General features: G+C 35.5%; 1 protein-coding gene and 1 long non-coding RNA gene across 5 annotated transcripts; one reads left to right on the top strand and one right to left on the bottom strand.

Moving 5' to 3' along the window:
• Positions 1 to 2,884: 2,884 nt before the first annotated feature.
• LOC105334492 (protein-glutamine gamma-glutamyltransferase 4) lies at positions 2,885 to 16,849 on the top strand. 4 transcript variants are annotated; one of them, XM_011438240.4, is made up of 16 exons: positions 2,885 to 2,903; positions 3,599 to 3,696; positions 9,668 to 9,777; positions 11,063 to 11,248; positions 11,494 to 11,763; positions 12,430 to 12,542; positions 13,053 to 13,160; positions 13,504 to 13,684; positions 13,774 to 13,909; positions 13,996 to 14,099; positions 14,187 to 14,302; positions 14,460 to 14,586; positions 14,823 to 15,110; positions 15,457 to 15,617; positions 15,738 to 15,874; positions 16,289 to 16,849. In XM_011438240.4, exons 2-16 carry the CDS (start codon positions 3,629 to 3,631, stop codon positions 16,467 to 16,469), a joined length of 2,286 nt encoding a protein of 761 aa, XP_011436542.3. In that variant the 5' UTR covers positions 2,885 to 2,903; positions 3,599 to 3,628; the 3' UTR covers positions 16,470 to 16,849. The 4 variants fall into 4 exon arrangements, with proteins under 4 accessions (XP_011436542.3, XP_065935512.1, XP_065935511.1 ...); XM_066079440.1 differs by lacking the exon at positions 2,885 to 2,903 and having other exon boundaries at positions 3,532 to 3,696; XM_066079439.1 differs by lacking the exons at positions 2,885 to 2,903; positions 3,599 to 3,696 and adding an exon at positions 8,418 to 8,577 and having other exon boundaries at positions 11,063 to 11,254; positions 11,500 to 11,763.
• Positions 2,905 to 3,493, bottom strand: LOC136273833 (uncharacterized). The gene is made up of 2 exons (XR_010712090.1): positions 3,354 to 3,493; positions 2,905 to 3,221 (listed from the first exon to the last, which is right to left on the bottom strand). It is a non-coding gene; the product is annotated as an uncharacterized lncRNA (long non-coding RNA).
• Positions 16,850 to 17,030: the final 181 nt, after the last annotated feature.

The following is a 17,030-nucleotide window of genomic DNA, read 5'->3' as shown; positions in this document are numbered from 1 at the left end:
TCGCAAAAATGCAAAATGTCTTATCCGGAAGGGGATAGGGGAGTTTTTAGATGCCTTTTCCATTAAACTTGTAAAAACCTTTTATTTATAAAACTTTCTTTAAATAGGAAGGGTGTTCTTAGATAACTGCTTTTATATCTTTATTTTAATCAAGATACTGTATACAGGGTTATATTTCTGTCCTTCTACACTTGCAAACAGTTTCACTCGGTCGTGACTTCGCCAAGTCACAGCTGTTACCTAAAGCCCCTTTCACAATTGGCGCACGACCACTTTACACCACTTTGCGATCGAAATTTTTCAGCTTCGCACGAGCTGTCGCATACGTTGCACGAGCTCTCGGATTCGTTGCATACGTTTTACTGGTCGCATCAAGTCTCCTCTGAATAGTGGACATGCACACTATTCAGACGCGACCGAACGCGATCCAAATTATCGCAGTGCAACGCACGAACATTAGTTCGAACGTTTTACAACGTTTTGTGTACTCGCAAGAGTGATACACGATTTATAAAGATCGTAAGATAAATCGCTGGTGTTTATGCGTCTGTTTTGCGACCGTGAGACTGTTGCTCAACATGTCTCATGTAATCTTGCAACGTTTTACTACCATTGCACGACTTATCAGCTTCAATATGCCATGCTTTTCTACTAGTATATATACCCTGTATAAGTATCTCCGTTTCTGAACAAAATTTAAAATATACATTTATTGCATGATGGTGAGGGAAATACATGTATGAAGATTTATTCCCTCAAGAAAACTCATATTTCCCGATAGAAATTTGTTTTTTCTGGGGAATAAGTCTTCATATTCCCTGAACATTAATGCAATAAACGTTTTATTATACCAAGCAACATATGATTACACAAAATACGTTGATTTCTAATAATGTTTGACTTTTCAACAGTCGCAACATTAACGTCGTGATTGTTTGATTTCCCATGTAACTGTCTCACTTTTCTTTCATAAATCATAGATAGTTAAGTTGGTTCTGAGATATAAAGAGAATCATAATGATTAAATATTTTTGATTTAATCATATTTGTCTACATCGTATGCTCATATAAGCTTTTTCATTCCTATGACATCGCCCTGTCACGTGACTTTCTAGACCAATCAGATACATGTATAATAGAATAATATAATATTGAGGTATAATAATAAATGCTGCTGCATACCTGTATCTTCTTAGGCGGCATCTTTTTTCGCTTTCAACTATGTCTACTGAATATGGGCGGTGTATATGCCCCCTTTGACTCGCACGATCATTCGTACCATGGAACGCATAATCCCACGTCCAATCACACTGGCGCACGTTCAATCGTCCGATCACCTAGTCTCTCGCGCGTTCCTATCGTTTTTTGCTTTCACTGTACAACAGTCGCATACAGACGCAAGATATATCGCAAGATTTAATGCGTTTACATCGCACAACGCTCGCTTAGATCGTGCGAAATTCGTTCGAATACTTTTTTCATATGCGATTATTTCGGCAACAATTAACGATTCATATCTAATTTTTTCGGTCGCACGAATATTTGGTCGCTTCTGCTCGTGCGCCAATTGTGAAAGGGGCTTAAGTTACTTAATATTAATTATTGAAAATCAACATAAATTTGCCCGCTGACAACGAGGGTGAAATGATTGAAAATTAAACAGGGCGAATTATTCCCTGTTTATGGATGGTGAATATTACTTTCAACCCCCCCCCCCCCCCCCCCCCCCCCCCCCGAAAAAAACAAAACAATCGATCGATTTAAACCAAAAACAGGAAAGGGAGTTGGGGAGACCCCGGCCACAAATGTTGATAATTCCTGTCTTGTTAATTGTTGATATTAATATCTTTCAAAACTATTATCATTTGAATCGCAGAAAATCAAGAATCGTTTCCATGTCATTGTCTACATTCTTTCAATATTGGAACAGAAGATGGACAAGGTTCATGTAATATTATTTATACAGTAGATATTTTCGATTTCAGTTGGTTGCTGTTATACTCATGGTGATATTATTTTCTATAAATAATATAGTGAATTGATAAAAAAGAATCAAGCCTTATCCCAGCATCTGAAAATGTCTAAAGATCTACAGTGTCTATGAAGCATACTTCTCATTCTGCAGACGTATTGGGGCATATCCACTGTACCTTGTCCATGTATTCTATAAATATTTGAAGTTTACACGAACATTGAAGTTAATTTCTATGTATTGTTTCATTCAATCAATATGTAAGATTGTGCCTCAATATCATCTACAATGCATTTAATTGTCACATATTTGGTTTCTGAAACCTCTTATATATGCCGCTTTCATATCAACTGTTTTTCTCTAAAATTTCATTATGTTAAGAAGTGTGTAGGCATTTGTTCTACTTTTATTAATATAAAATGTCATGAACAGCTTGAACTATGCACATTCAGTGGTAAAGTATAACATGCGTACTTTCGGGTACTACATGTACTATGAATTGGAAAATTGATACACCACATATAATCATAGCCTCAAAGCAAAACAAAATACGATATGCGCATGCTTAGTACTCAGCGGAGATGTCTAAGTTTTTCGACATTTAAACCCTAACTTACGCCTTTTTCAGAAACGCAACTTAGACCCGACTAAATATTGGCGTAACTTTGTTAGTCGGACTAACTTCAGCCCAGATTTACGCCTTTTTGAGAAACGGGCCCCAGGTCCCGACCATATTCATTACTTCATATAATACTCAAGGAATGATTTCTTATTCCTAAAATAATTTCCGAAGGTTAACCGAACTGAGAAATTGGATATTAATACAATTACATCCTTCAATTGCGTTACTATAGTATATATGAAATATACCTAGATTCCCTTCATGGCTGTATGACCATACTACATGTACGTGCAATATGGAGATACACATGTAAGTATCAAGATAGTTTAATTTTATGCATTAAACAACTATCCGATCAATCAATGATAACAAACATTTTGCTACATCAATGACAATGTGCTTTTAGATCATGCAGTGGTAAACAGTCATCATGAATGGTTTTGTGGAAGCAGAACATAATTCAGTAAATCGTGAGCCGCTATAGCTAATACCGCTACACGAATCGACGACGCGTGTAAGACACTCTATACACTTTGTTTTCAGTATCTGTCCGCTCCCATTGTCCTCTCTTAACAGTGTGTCGGTGAACACTAATCCAAATCCGGGTGGTTGACGATTACTCATAATCTATTTTGAAAACAATCTGCATTGTAAGTTTAAACGCTACTGCAATGTGTTATCCGTATTCTATATATATTTTTTTAATTCCATTTTTCCCAATTAAACCGAATTAATTGCAGAAAATTATCAACAATTTACTTCAGAAAGTAATACATATCCGGTTTTGATTTTGATTTTCACACAACAGCCAGCATTATCTAATCCTTCCCCGATTAATCCTCACCCTGTTCGCCCTGTTTCTGAGTTTCCGTGTTTGGGTTTGAGATTAAAGGTCTCGGCGCTATATTCAGCGTATTATCCTTACTCCGCTCGATTTAAGATTTTGAATGAGTTGTATTCTTCTTCTTTTTTTAAACAAAAATGTAAAAAATCAAAATTTTCAGCTAGGACTGTGAATCGAGGACGATTTGAAGATGCCACGAAGACGAAGAACGAGCGAGGAAACCCCTGTCCCTCCCAAAAAACACCGCTACAACCTGAGGTAGGCGCATTGCATGTTTTTTTCCCGCGAGGTTCATTTTATTCTGCCAAAAAAACGGACACTTTGTCAGTAGTGGCATTACATTACATTGTGGGTGTTGTTATTTAAACCTTGAACTAGCCGGCAGACATGAATTGTAGTCTAGTCATTTCTCGATCAATATTTAAAATGATATCAAGCACATGTATGTTACGTGTTTGCGTGTGTGTCCTGCTGCTGTGCTAGGCTTGATAACATGTAGTTTTTTGTGCACACTGAATGTCCTTTTCCCGACCTATCTAAGGTTGTTACAAGTTACATTTGGCTCGTTGGAATAAGAAGCTGTCGCGTATAGTTGTACAATGAAACAAGTTGGAACAATCGCCATATCCCAAAGCGGATGCAAAAGCAAAGAGAAAAGATAGAAAAATACTGCTAAGTAACGGTATTACCCTCGTAAAACTAATTTAGATGCAGCAACTTTTATTGTTATACTTTCATGTTAAATACTGAAATCTGATTGGTTAAGACGCAGTTAATAATATTTACTATTACCCTCAGCGTTAGCAACGCACTTGGCAACGGGTAACATTAAAAAATGTTACATGCGCGAAAATTATGCGCGTACGGTTCGCTGTAGAATTCACGTTATTCCTATATAAAAGCAGTAAAATTTTCTTAAAAATTTTAAAAAAGACATTCAGTATAACAAAATAAATAGTGCCTGTTTGGGAGGATAACAGTTGAAATTGACACCCCTCGAAAACCATTGTCAACCTCCGCTTCGCGTCGGTTGACAATGGTTTTCTCGGGGTGTCAATTTCAACTGTTACCCTCCCAAACAGGCACTATTTATATAATGTTACCCGTTGCCAAGTGCGTTGCTAACGCTGAGGGTAATAGTAAATATTATTAACTGCGTCTTAACCAATCAGATTTCAGTATTTAACATGAAAGTATAACAATAAAAGTTGCTGCATCTAAATTAGTTTTACGAGGGTAATACCGTTACTTAGCAGTATTTTTCTATCTTTTCTCTTTGCTTTTGCATCCGCTTTGGGATATGGCGATTGTTCCAACTTGTTTCATTGTACAACTATACGCGACAGCTTCTTATTCCAACGAGCCAAATGTAACTTGTAACAACCTTAGATAGGTCGGGAAAAGGACATTCAGTGTGCACAAAAAACTACATGTTATCAAGCCTAGCACAGCAGCAGAACACACACGCAAACACGTAACATACATGTGCTTGATATCATTTTAAATATTGATCGAGAAATGACTAGACTACAATTCATGTCTGCCGGCTAGTTCAAGGTTTAAATAACAACGCGAAGCGGAGGTTGACAATGGTTTTCAAGGGGTGTCAATTTCAACTGTTATCCTCCCAAACAGGCACTATTTATTTTGTTATCCTGAATGTCTTTTTTAAAATTTTTAAGAAAATTTTACTGCTTTTATATAGGAATAACGTGAATTCTACAGCGAACCGTACGCGCATAATTTTCGCGCATGTAACATTTTTTAATGTTACCCGTTGCCAAGTGCGTTGCTAACGCTGAGGGTAATAGTAAATATTATTAACTGCGTCTTAACCAATCAGATTTCAGTATTTAACATGAAAGTATAACAATAAAAAATGTTACATGCGCGAAAATTATGCGCGTACGGTTCGCTGTAGAATTCACGTTATTCCTATATAAAAGCAGTAAAATTTTCTTAAAAATTTTAAAAAAAACATTCAGTATAACAAAATAAATAGTGCCTGTTTGGGAGGATAACAGTTGAAATTGACACCCCTTGAAAACCATTGTCAACCTCCGCTTCGCGTCGGTTGACAATGGTTTTCTCGGGGTGTCAATTTCAACTGTTACCCTCCCAAACAGGCACTATTTATATAGTAAGCTACTATTCCGTAAACGGACATGTTTGGATTTGATACCAAAGGAGTCTATGACGTACATGTATATTCTTTTTTCATATACTGTAGGGTTCCAGAAAAACGTTTTTTCCCGGCAAGCTGTAACTTTTTCTGTCTTATGCAGATTTATAATTTCTTTTTTATTTTGCACTTTAAGTAAATTGGGACAGTCATTTTCTTCCAACCTGGTAACGGTTTTCAAGACAAACTTGAGAGACCGTAAGCATCTTCCAAAAATTTAGATGTTGACTTATTCAAAGACGTAGTTTTTATCACTACGAAGTACATATTATGATCGACTTGAAAGTTGAAAGTAAAGTAATGAAGAAACACTCTGCTAGATAATTACACTAGTGCAAAGGTGGCATTTTTAATATGTCCAGGGTGCTGTTTAAAGAATCATATATATAAACTTATTTTTAAAAGATGCAATTTCTAAAGTATTGAATGTTTATTTTGATGTTACATGTATCAGTCCTATAACACGCCAGGCTTTGCAGAAAAATTGAATACCGCGCTGAATTAAATATTTTCATATGATATAGGATTTTAACACAAACCAGAGAACGTTACACAATTTGGTCGGAAATCCTAATTTTCTATAGGAAACTTATATATGTTATAAATAAAATGTCACTGAGATAACATTTATTCTAAAGGGAAAAAAACTATCTTTGGTTTTCAGAAAAACTCATTTCCTGTAAGAAAAAAAATCCTTTGGAATTGTTATCTTCCTACAAACTATCAAATCTTAGAGATAATATATATCACAACCCTTTCTTGTGAGATGAACTTAAAACAAAAGTGGTTTTGTGCTCTCAAAGCAATGGTTTCTGTTATATGGCATACAGTATATGAATATTTAGGAAATCGAACAATAGTTGGGTGCAAAAAATGGGACCTAACATAATTATCTGGCATAGTGTATCTGTCAAAATGCTTTTATTTCCCAACTTTTGCATCGGAAGTGTGCTTTTAATTCTAATATTTTATGTTATTTATTGAATTGCTTTGTGATCCGTATTTGTGTCCTTGTGGTTGATTCATTGATTTTGATTGATTGGTTTTTTAAATTTATTTATTGTATATACCGATAAACTCTCCGTGGTAGAGGAAATAAAAGACGAATACGTTACAATACTTGCTAAATTTTATATATATATATACATCCATAGTTTACGAACCACTCTGCTCGTCTGCTCTCTGTTGTAAAGAAGCAGAGTGGATCAAAAACCATTGGCTAGTAGCGAAGATAAATGACATTCGATTGCTGATATGCTCACATTGCCGAAGAAAAGGCTCCATATTTTCACAATGTCAATAGCATATTTATTCAATGACACGATGACAGCGACTTTTGGTTTATTTAAACAATAAAATGCTTTCTTTGGTGATTCATGCGGCTTATGAAGGTGACGACATTGCAGAAAAGATACATGAATTTTTTTTATGGAATGATCGCTACCTTCATAACCCGCATTATAATTAAAGAAAACATTTTATTGTTTATATTTACATCTTTCTTATAACAAATTGATAAATCTATTGTAAAAAGTTAGTTAAATTAACTAATTTATGTACATCAGTACGTTACATGTAGTTATAGGAAACAGTCAAATCGTCTCCTATGGAAATTTGAGTAAGACGTTATCATGATTATTTCGTGCAGTTTCAATATGGCTGTTTATATGGAGCTATGAATTAGCTATAAGTTTCCGTAAGAAATAGAGAGAATCATGCTTGGTAGTTGTAAATATAACAAATAAACACTGACTGATAAATCTTTTTGCATCATCGTTCGCTTTCATACTGTATGAATCATTTTGACTGAATCAGGTTGAGATTTTTTTCTTTTATATGTATGCATTCGTCGTGACTACTCAAAGAAATATTTAGTAAAAAAGAGTGTGTAAAACCCAGAGATATTACGAAGTTTAGGGATTACTTCGATCATATCTTGTTTTCAATTTACTTTTGAAAAAAATAATTGGTTTAAAACTTATATTGTAATACACACGTCAAAATAAAGGATAAAAGCCTATTTTTTCCGGGCATATTGTTTTGTATTCGATTACGAAATACGTGTATTGAGCAACAAAAATAAACGGACAATTATCCTATTCATGTATAATACCATGGAGGAAGAAATTGATATTGTGAACTTGCAGTGCTTTAACAATATGAATGCGTGTATAATACTTCGCATGCATTTTTAATGAATTGTTGAGGATTCCATCAATAAGCATTTATTTGTTCTCGATCCATTTTACATTTTTAGCATGATTTGAGCTCTAGCCAGCATAACAAGAACATACCTTCTCAATTATGCTATATTCAATTGTTAGGCGCTCAGCAATTCAATATATCTAAAAAATATGCAACTATGAAACGACCCTCTCTAAAGATACAACTCTGATATTTTGTCCCTCCAAAAATGATTTTAGATAAAGTTTCATTATTTAAAATTAATCATCAGCCAAAATTGATCAAAACTGTATTTGAAAAGACAACACACATGTCGACATGGTCATCTGACAAGTGGTGACAGATTGAGGACTATGCCACCATTTCATATGGAGAGATGGTAAAATTTTAAAATGTACAGATACCGTTACCGTGCAAGAGCAAAGACAGGAAAAAGGCATTCAGCTGTGAAGGCCACTGCAGTAGAGTTTCATGTGGAAAATGTCGAAATCCCTTTCTATCTTTTTTTTTCTCATTTACTCCGATGCACGTTTTAGAGTCGGTATACGTTCTGGCAGCATGTAATAGTTGTAATTTCTATTGAATTGGGGCTGCATTTAAATTTCAAAACGAGTTGTTAAAGAAATTTACGAATCGGTGTGCTATTTTCATACGTCGTCCGTTGTGGAATATATCATGGCTTTTTGGGGCGTCTTTTACACGATATACTCGGGGATTCGTCGCATTGCTGGACAACCCCCCGAGGAAGATACTAGTGATAAAGAGCAGAAAAGGTATACATTCTTTTGGCGTTTAATGATAAAAAAGATTCAGGCTTAAAGGGTTTTTTTTAAACACAGTCCGAATTAAGTTTAAGATATATGTAACAATCAATATACATTCATTGAATAGGTACAGCGGTTATCTAGTCTCATTTAATAATATAAAACAAAGCATAAATGCAATGTTATGTTTATTTCCAAATTTAAGTACCTTAATTTGCGTTCTTTGATATATTTATAATACGACATTGCAATTTATCTGTTTTTTGGTAGCTAGACAAACAAAATGAGGCAAAAACCACGCCCTGCTGTACCTCAGTTGTAAAATATGCATGTTTAACATACCAGGCACATGTAATACGAGCGAAAATCGAGTTTGTTAGTGCTCTATATTTATTTTCAAGTTATTTTTGTTTGGTTCTATATACTACTGTTGCGTGCATGTCCAGGCTGATATAGAGAATTTGCGGTTGCGATCAAATTTGAAACTATATTTATCTGAGGGTTTATACAGTTTTCAAATACGAAAATGTACTACTTGTATGACCATGTGGGTTATTTAAATGTACAGGCCTTTGGTCACAGGCAATAAGAGGTTGTTTCAAATATAGGTCAATTCATATACGCTTCGAGTGAATGGGGTATGTGTGAGACCTAAATGGTCAACAATCATAAATTCATTAAAACGATATTGAAATATCTTCACCTATATAGATAGACCTATTGCATGTTGTTTCAATATTGTTACAATTCTAAACAATAGTTTGTCCTTGTACACTACTTGAATGAGGACACGTATTGTATTTGTGGTGAGTTTTGCGCACTTTGAAGTAAACAATAAATAAATAAATTTACACAGACATGCGTGTTAGCGGTATAACGTGCATACATATTGTATTGTGACAGGAAGAGCGCGGTTGTAACAGAACAGGAGGGTAGGTGCGTCCACAAAAGATTAACAGATATTGATACACGAGGAAGGAAAAATAACCCACTGCTCTATCCAAAAACATATATACAAGTACATGTAACGTAAGCACATACACTTGGCTTCCCTGCTGTTTCTAACTGTGCACTGTAGTTTCGATTTTATCATGGACAGGAGCAGAACTAAAAAAGCATTGGGCAGTGAAGAAGAAGAGGGACGCATCTCCTCCCTGTCTGATGAAGACTTACGAGCAAGGAATAAGGTCCTCGAACCAAAGGACGAACGTAAGTGGTTGTGCTTAGTGGGTTCAGAAAAAAATTTGAAAAGTCTCAAATTTACTTGGTAGGGCAAAACGTTGAATATTTTTAATACAGCTTTATACAGGTGTTAACAAAGTGTAAACAGTTGAAAGCGAAAGTCCCTAAAGCTAGAAAATTTTTTATATAATACTAGTAATAATCTATGAAAATAACAAAATATAAGATATTACATTATAAAGTGGCATTCAGTCAATAAAAATTTAAAAAAAAATAAATTAAAAAAAATAATAAAATATGTCTCTTAACGCGGAAATTAAGTCAACCCTGTATATGATTTTCTAAAGCTTTTGAAACTATTTTGAAACAATATGCTTAAAATAGAAGAATATATATTTTGATTACAAACGAGTTTTAACGTATAGATAAGCTAGAATATTTCCATTTGAAAATATGTTTCCTGATATGAACCCGTAGAATAGCGAAAACGTTCAATTCTATGTGAATGTCACAATGATTTACCTTTTATTGTGAACGATTTGCATTTCTCAAACGTAGTTATAAGTATTAGAGGGCTATTTAAAAAGTTCACCGGAATATGAACTTGGTTGGTACGTGTTCAAATCTTCCGAGAAGGCCTTCGGGCTTCACAAGATTTAATCACGTGACCAATCAAGTTCATATCCTGGTGGACTTTTTGAGTTGCTGTTTATTTCTTAAACATAGGTGTGCTTGTATTCAAACAATTACACACACATGGACGAATTCAAAAGAAACGCATTTTACATTTCCTGACACTTGTTTATTGATTTCATTCTATGCTTTATACTTATAGATTACTAAATAATGCTATACCGTATACCTGTACTTTCATCATTTGCAAAATAATTTAAAACAACCTCTTATAAAATAACTACCTGGATCCACTCAACAAACATGCTGCAAATCATTCGGAACTTGATTGCATTTCATTTTGAGCTTTAGATGAATTTGGACCAAATAAGTTTTTGTTCACACTACCAGTGTATTAATCGCTCACGAAAAAACAACTGAAAAATACGTTTAAACGGGTCGACTTAAAACATGCTTCTCACCTTTGGTAATGTATTATCATTGCACACAAATATCTACAATTACCACACAATGATTGTTTCGAAATTATCAGTAATAAAAACCACAAAAACCCGTTTGATATTAACAGAATCTCTTTACGTTTTGTTTATTATGCAATTGTTCAGAAACGCCCAGATAGACTAAATATATATGTATCATATGAATATCTTTGAGACAACTGGGATTTTTCTTCTTTTAGCATCTGCGACTTTGAATGTAAGTTCTGTAGATTGTCAGACAAAACTGAACAGAAAGAACCACCACACCAATGAATTTGAAAAAGCCGGAAATATCTACAGAAGGGGACAGGCTTTTGTTATCCGTGTTGAATTTGATAGGGAAGTCAAGTCAGACCATGACGTCATACTGCTGCAGTTTACTTACGGTAAACCTAACTAAGCAATCTATCTATCTATCTATCTATCTATCTATCTATCTGCTCGTCCGTCCGTCTATCCGACTGTCTGCCTATATGTCTATAGATCAACCTAAGCAACCTATCTATCTATCTATCTATCTATCTATCTATCTATCTGTTCGTCCGTCCGTCCGTCCGTCCGACTGTCTGCCAATATGTCTATAGATCAATCAAAAGATTTTTCATATAAGATATATATTTTTTCTTAATAGGTTCACGCCCTCAAGAAAGCAAAGGAACTGTTATCAGAATTCCCCTTGATTTAAAACCAACAACAAAAACATCCGACGTCACAGAAACATGGTTTGCGGAAGTGAAGAATATTGCCGGGAAAGGTCTGGAGTGCGCGATTACGTCAGCACCTGACAGCAGTATTGGGGAATACCGTTTCTACATAGAGACAAATCTGAAGGACACGGATGCCGTCAAGAGATACGAAGAGAAAGAATCAATGATCATTCTCTTCAATGCTTGGGCGAAAGGTTATTTGATTCTTAGTCCATCCCCCAAAAGCGTTTAGTTTATTTGCGCATTTAATATAATGTATTGCTCTTCGTTTTCATGCACCTCAAATACATGTAAAATCTAATCTCCAAATCAATGCATAAGCAACTAAATGAAGGTATGCGATAAAGCTTTTTGCAAACAAGGAATACGAAGCTTTTTTTCTAACTCTCTTCAAAAGACCCAGTTTTATTGATAAAAAATGATTTCCATTCTCTTCAACTTACATCTTCATGTTGATGTTACATCGATGTCTATAGGTCTCTGTGTCTGGTGATTAAGGTTTAAAGAGGTTATCTGAGGTACTGAAGTATTGTCCGTTTGGGTTTTTTTACTGAAGTATTGTCCGTTTGTTTGTTTGTGTTGACTGAAGTATTGTCCGTTTGTTTGTTGTGTTGACTGAAGTATTGTCCGTTTGTTTGTTGTGTTGACTGAAGTATTGTCCGTTTGTTTGCTGTGTTGACTAAATTATTGTCCGTTTGTTTGTTGTGTTGACTGAAGTATTGTCCGTTTGTTTGTTGTGTTGACTGAAGTATTGTCCGTTTGTTTGCTGTGTTGACTAAAGTATTGTCTGTTTGTTTGTTGTGTTGACTGAAGTTTTGTCCGTTTGTTTGTTGACTGGAGTATTGTCCGTTTGTTTGTAGAGGACACGGTGTACATGGACAAGGAGGAAGAGAGGGGGGAGTACGTCCTGAACGAGACCGGAAGAGTCTGGACAAGCCGCACGTGGTATGGACGACCATGGAATTTTGGACAAGTAAATATTTCCTAAATGATTAAATGAATAGTTCATGAATGTGACTAAATTACTCTGAGATTATTTTTGTTCAAATGATTCATAAGGGTGTTTCAGATATTTTTTTCTTTCTTTTTTTCTATATTTTTTTTTATTTTGTTCTATTTTGGGGGTGGGTGATTTAAGGTTGTTTTAATCAGTTTTTAATTATATTGACCAAAAACAGGATATCAAAACCTTGATTAATTACTATTGCTTTTGGTTTTTTTTTTAAAATTCAAACTCTTAAGCCTGGGGTGTTTTTTTTTGGAGGGGGGGGGGGGGGTGGGGGGGGGGCAACTGGTACAAGCACATTAGACATCTTATTTATATTTAAGTTTTATGATAAAGAAAATACCATTTCAACTAACCGATGTTTATGTTTCTACATCTGCAAGACAATTTGTTCTAGGGGTTCCCAAAATTCTTTACTAAGATCGGTTAGATACTGAAGCCTACAATGCGTATATGCATGTACGTTGTTGTTTTTAGTTTGATGACCCTGTGCTAGACGTTGTCCTACAATTGTTACTGGAGGGAGGTTTATCAGACGTGGCGTGTACCTCTCCTGTGTCCGTGATCCGCTGTCTGTCGTCACTGGTAAGTTCTCTCTGCTGCTGACGCTGCATATCTTAATTAAGCAAAGGAAGGGTGATGTTCTGTAAATCACCTAAATTTTTGCGATATCTTATTTTCGCGTAAAAAATGCAAGGTAACTCAAAGTGATATACATTATTATTGAAACATTGATTAGAATTAAAATTGATTAGCATTTTTTTATTTATTTATTTATGATGAAAGTAGAATTAAGATTAACCAGTATTTCTTTGTTTATATCATGAATAAATACTATTCAGTAAAGTAAGCAACGTTTGATCTCGCGATTTTTACGCGAAATCGAGGAGCAAAAAATAAATTACATAATTAAGTGTTTAAATCGTAGTGCAATTCCTGTGACAATAATGGAGTTCTGGCGGGTAGATGGACAAAGGAGTATCCCAAGGACTGCACAGTACCCTGGAAGTGGACAGGAAGTGTCGCAATCATCAAAGAGTACCACACCAACGGTAACAAGCCCGTACGATACGGACAGTGCTGGGTGTTTTCCGGTCTTCTTACCACAAGTACGTATAAAAAAACCTTAATACTATTCAAAATTAACTTATCATCAAGAGAGATATGAAATTATTCTTCTTCATCTGATATTCTTCAGTGTGTCGCTGCCTCGGAATACCGACCCGGTCTGTGACAAACTTTGATTCTGCGCATGACACCGACAGCAGCATGACGATTGACAGCCATTGGGACGAGGACGGGGAACCATTAGAAGACATGAACGACTCTGTTTGGTAAGAACAGCATCAACCAAGTTACAGCTTTCTCCCACAACCTCATTTTATGCTTTCAAACTAATGTTTATTCACATTGATAAAAGGAATTTCCATGTATGGAACGAGTCTTGGTTCCGACGTTTAGACCTTCCCGAGGGTAACGATGGTTGGCAGGCTCATGATGCCACGCCTCAGGAAGCAAGCGAAGGTTAGAATCACTGCATTCCTAACACAAAATAACAAAAACTTGTCATGTATGATACATTGCAAACAATCATAATATTTTCAATCGCAGGAATTATGAGATGCGGCCCGGCTCCTCTGACAGCCATCAAAGAGGGTCACGTGTACCTGAACTTTGACATACCCTTTGTCTTTGGCGAGGTCAACGGAGATCGAGTTCAGTGGGTGGTACGTTTAGACATTGGATAGTTGGTTTTGATGGACAAACGCTGTATACATTTCGTTCTTTGACATGATTATCAATCAAATATTCTTCTTTCAAAATGTTAAATGGGGTTCCATCCTAATATTGCAAGGGACAATTTGTGTTATGTTTTGGACGTAGGTGAAGAAGGACGGTACAATGGAGGTAAGCCAGATAGATCACTCCGCGGTGGGACACTACATCAGCACCAAGAGGATGGGCTCAAACGACCGCGAGGACGTCACAAACCTGTACAAATACCCGGATGGTAAGGCTTTAGGCGGGAAAGAGTATTATGATGGCTCAGCATAACAATACACATGTATACATGTATTATTTATAGAATCCATATCTAAAGGTAACTTCATCTATATATCATTTCATATCTTATGGTTAATTTATGATAATATACTTATTATAAAATAAATTAGGTTAAGAAAAGTCTATAGTACTGTTTTTAAATTTGTTAATAATTAGCTGAATATTAGTTTCTGTATTTCTCAGGAAGTGAACAAGAAAGAAGAGTTGCCAAATTTGTGAACAGATACAGTACAAGAAGGAAGCAGAATATCTACAAGCTGGACACCACCAAGGTGTTAAACTTTACCGTTAGCCCGCCAGATAACACACTGATTGGAGACGATATGGAGATTAAGGTGGCCGTCAAAAACACAGCCGATGGACCCCTTAAACTTCATCTGACTGTGTCACTGGTCAATGCTTACTACACTGGGGTGGCGGGGTCAAGGGTCAAGACGCAGACGTTTGAGGAAACCATAAAAGCGAAAGATGGTATTAAAATGATACACTTGTATATATTATGAAAAGACATATGTTTATAGCACTTTTATATTGAATCAGTATAAAAACGTAATTGGCAGTGAAAAAGTTGTCCTGTGCAGTGAGTCGATCCTTCGCAGCAATTGGGCACCGGAAACTCTCAGAACTGACAAATCTATTATTTGAAAATACATGGCAACAGCTCTCCCATTTCAATATCAACAGTTGTCAACTACATTCATATTTTAAAAAATGATTGATATTTACTTAGAATTCATAAATTATACTTGGTTTACTGGACTTCTTGTATTTCTGTACAACTACATAATACATTTAATTGACCTTTTTTATCGTACAGAGAAGATAGTAACTATGCCCGTTAAAGGGACAGAGTATCACGATGGAATGAACCCCGAAGGACGATTCCAGTTGTACATCTCTGGGAAGAACATAGACTCGGGCAGCATGGAATCCACGCAAATCTCCTTTGTACTGAAGAAACCACAACTTGTTATACAGGTGCAAACCCATATAACCATTTCATATTGTGATCGACAGGGTTTTTTCCCTGAGCATATAGCAGCGGGAAATATATTTTTGTTCCTGCGAGATACGGTAAATATTTTCTTGTACCTCTAGGTTCCTCAAACCATTGAAGCGAAAGAGGAAACGGAGGCCACCATTGTGTTCAAGAACACGACACAGCTCGTGCTCACCCAGGCTGAAATAGCCGTGGAGGGCTCGGGTCTCCTAGCTCCACAAACCATAGATATAAGGTAAAGGTTACATACTGCAAAAATGTCTCAACACACTCGGGGTGATCTAAACAAACTGGTCAGCCAAATCAGGCCAGATTTATCTAAATATTGTTTTAAATGAAGGTCAATAAATAACAGGTTAATTTTAAAAACACAAATTTTATAAAATTAATGTGTATAAAACCAAAGTTTTTGCAGGATCTGAACCAATAGAAATTTAGATTACAAGCCAAGTGATACAACCATTTGTAAATTATGCATATTTATACTGAACAAATTGTGTATGTATTTTCACGTCAACATTAAAAAGTTAGATTTGGAGCTGAAAAGAATCCTTGAAATGTTTTGGATAACAGATAAATTACTTATTCTATATATGTGTCCTGTGTTCTACTTCAGCTATAAACATGCCAATTCTGTTACAATTTACAGCAGTCCTATTAAACCTGGTGACGAGGTCAAGAAAACAGTCGTCCTTCGCCCCCGCAAACCATACTACTGGGGTCGTGAACTGATAGCGACCTTCACCTCCAAACAAATCGTGGACATTGAGACCAGCGCCGACATTAAGGTGATCCGACAGAACAAAGATAACGACAGCGACAGTGACTAGAGAATTCCCACCGTCCCACTGTGCTAGAAATCCAAAGATTCATTGACTTTATTTTCACTTATCCAAAACTTTCCCTATTCGTGAACGTGTTTACTTGTCCCAAACCCACGCTGTTTAGAATAGAATCTCTGTTGTATACAAAGCATCATAATTGCGAATTATGAGATTTCGCTATTCTGTGCAAGTCATTTGTTTTGTGTGCAGCTAATATTATGTTAGTTTATTCCTAGAATGACATTTTGTTTTTCAAAAGTGTCATAATTAATTAACTATAATAATCCTAGTTTTTTCCATTGTTCTATTTTCCTTGTTTTTTTGGAGTTCGTTTATAATCTCCGCAAATTTTGAAACGCTTCCATTAAAGAAGCCATATATACTAAGTCTTGTTTACTTATTTATTTATCTTTTAGTCTAACTCGATTTGCTGTTGTTGTTTTAGAAATAATAATCATATTTTATATTTTAAAATACCATAACACAGTGCAATGAGCACACAACACTTACTGTCTAGTCTGCACAAGAACATGCCCGAGACTATTTACTCAGACATCCATTTATTTG

The sequence above is a fragment of the Magallana gigas genome, chromosome 3, assembly GCF_963853765.1.
Source record: "Magallana gigas chromosome 3, xbMagGiga1.1, whole genome shotgun sequence".
In the NCBI taxonomy this organism is placed as follows: domain Eukaryota; kingdom Metazoa; phylum Mollusca; class Bivalvia; order Ostreida; family Ostreidae; genus Magallana; species Magallana gigas.
Note: the sequence above shows the minus strand (reverse complement) of the source record. Positions and strands in the feature narration are given on the sequence as shown.

Coding starts and splice junctions, on each gene's coding strand:
- LOC105334492 (XM_066079439.1), top strand. CDS start 8,480: ATGGCTTTTTGGGGCGTCTTTTACACGATATACTCGGGGATTCGTCGC. Junction 11,255..11,499: donor GCAGTTTACTTACGGTAAAC/CTAACTAAGCAA, acceptor TAATAGGTTCAC/GCCCTCAAGAAAGCAAAGGA. Junction 11,764..12,429: donor CTTCAATGCTTGGGCGAAAG/GTTATTTGATTC, acceptor GTTTGTTTGTAG/AGGACACGGTGTACATGGAC.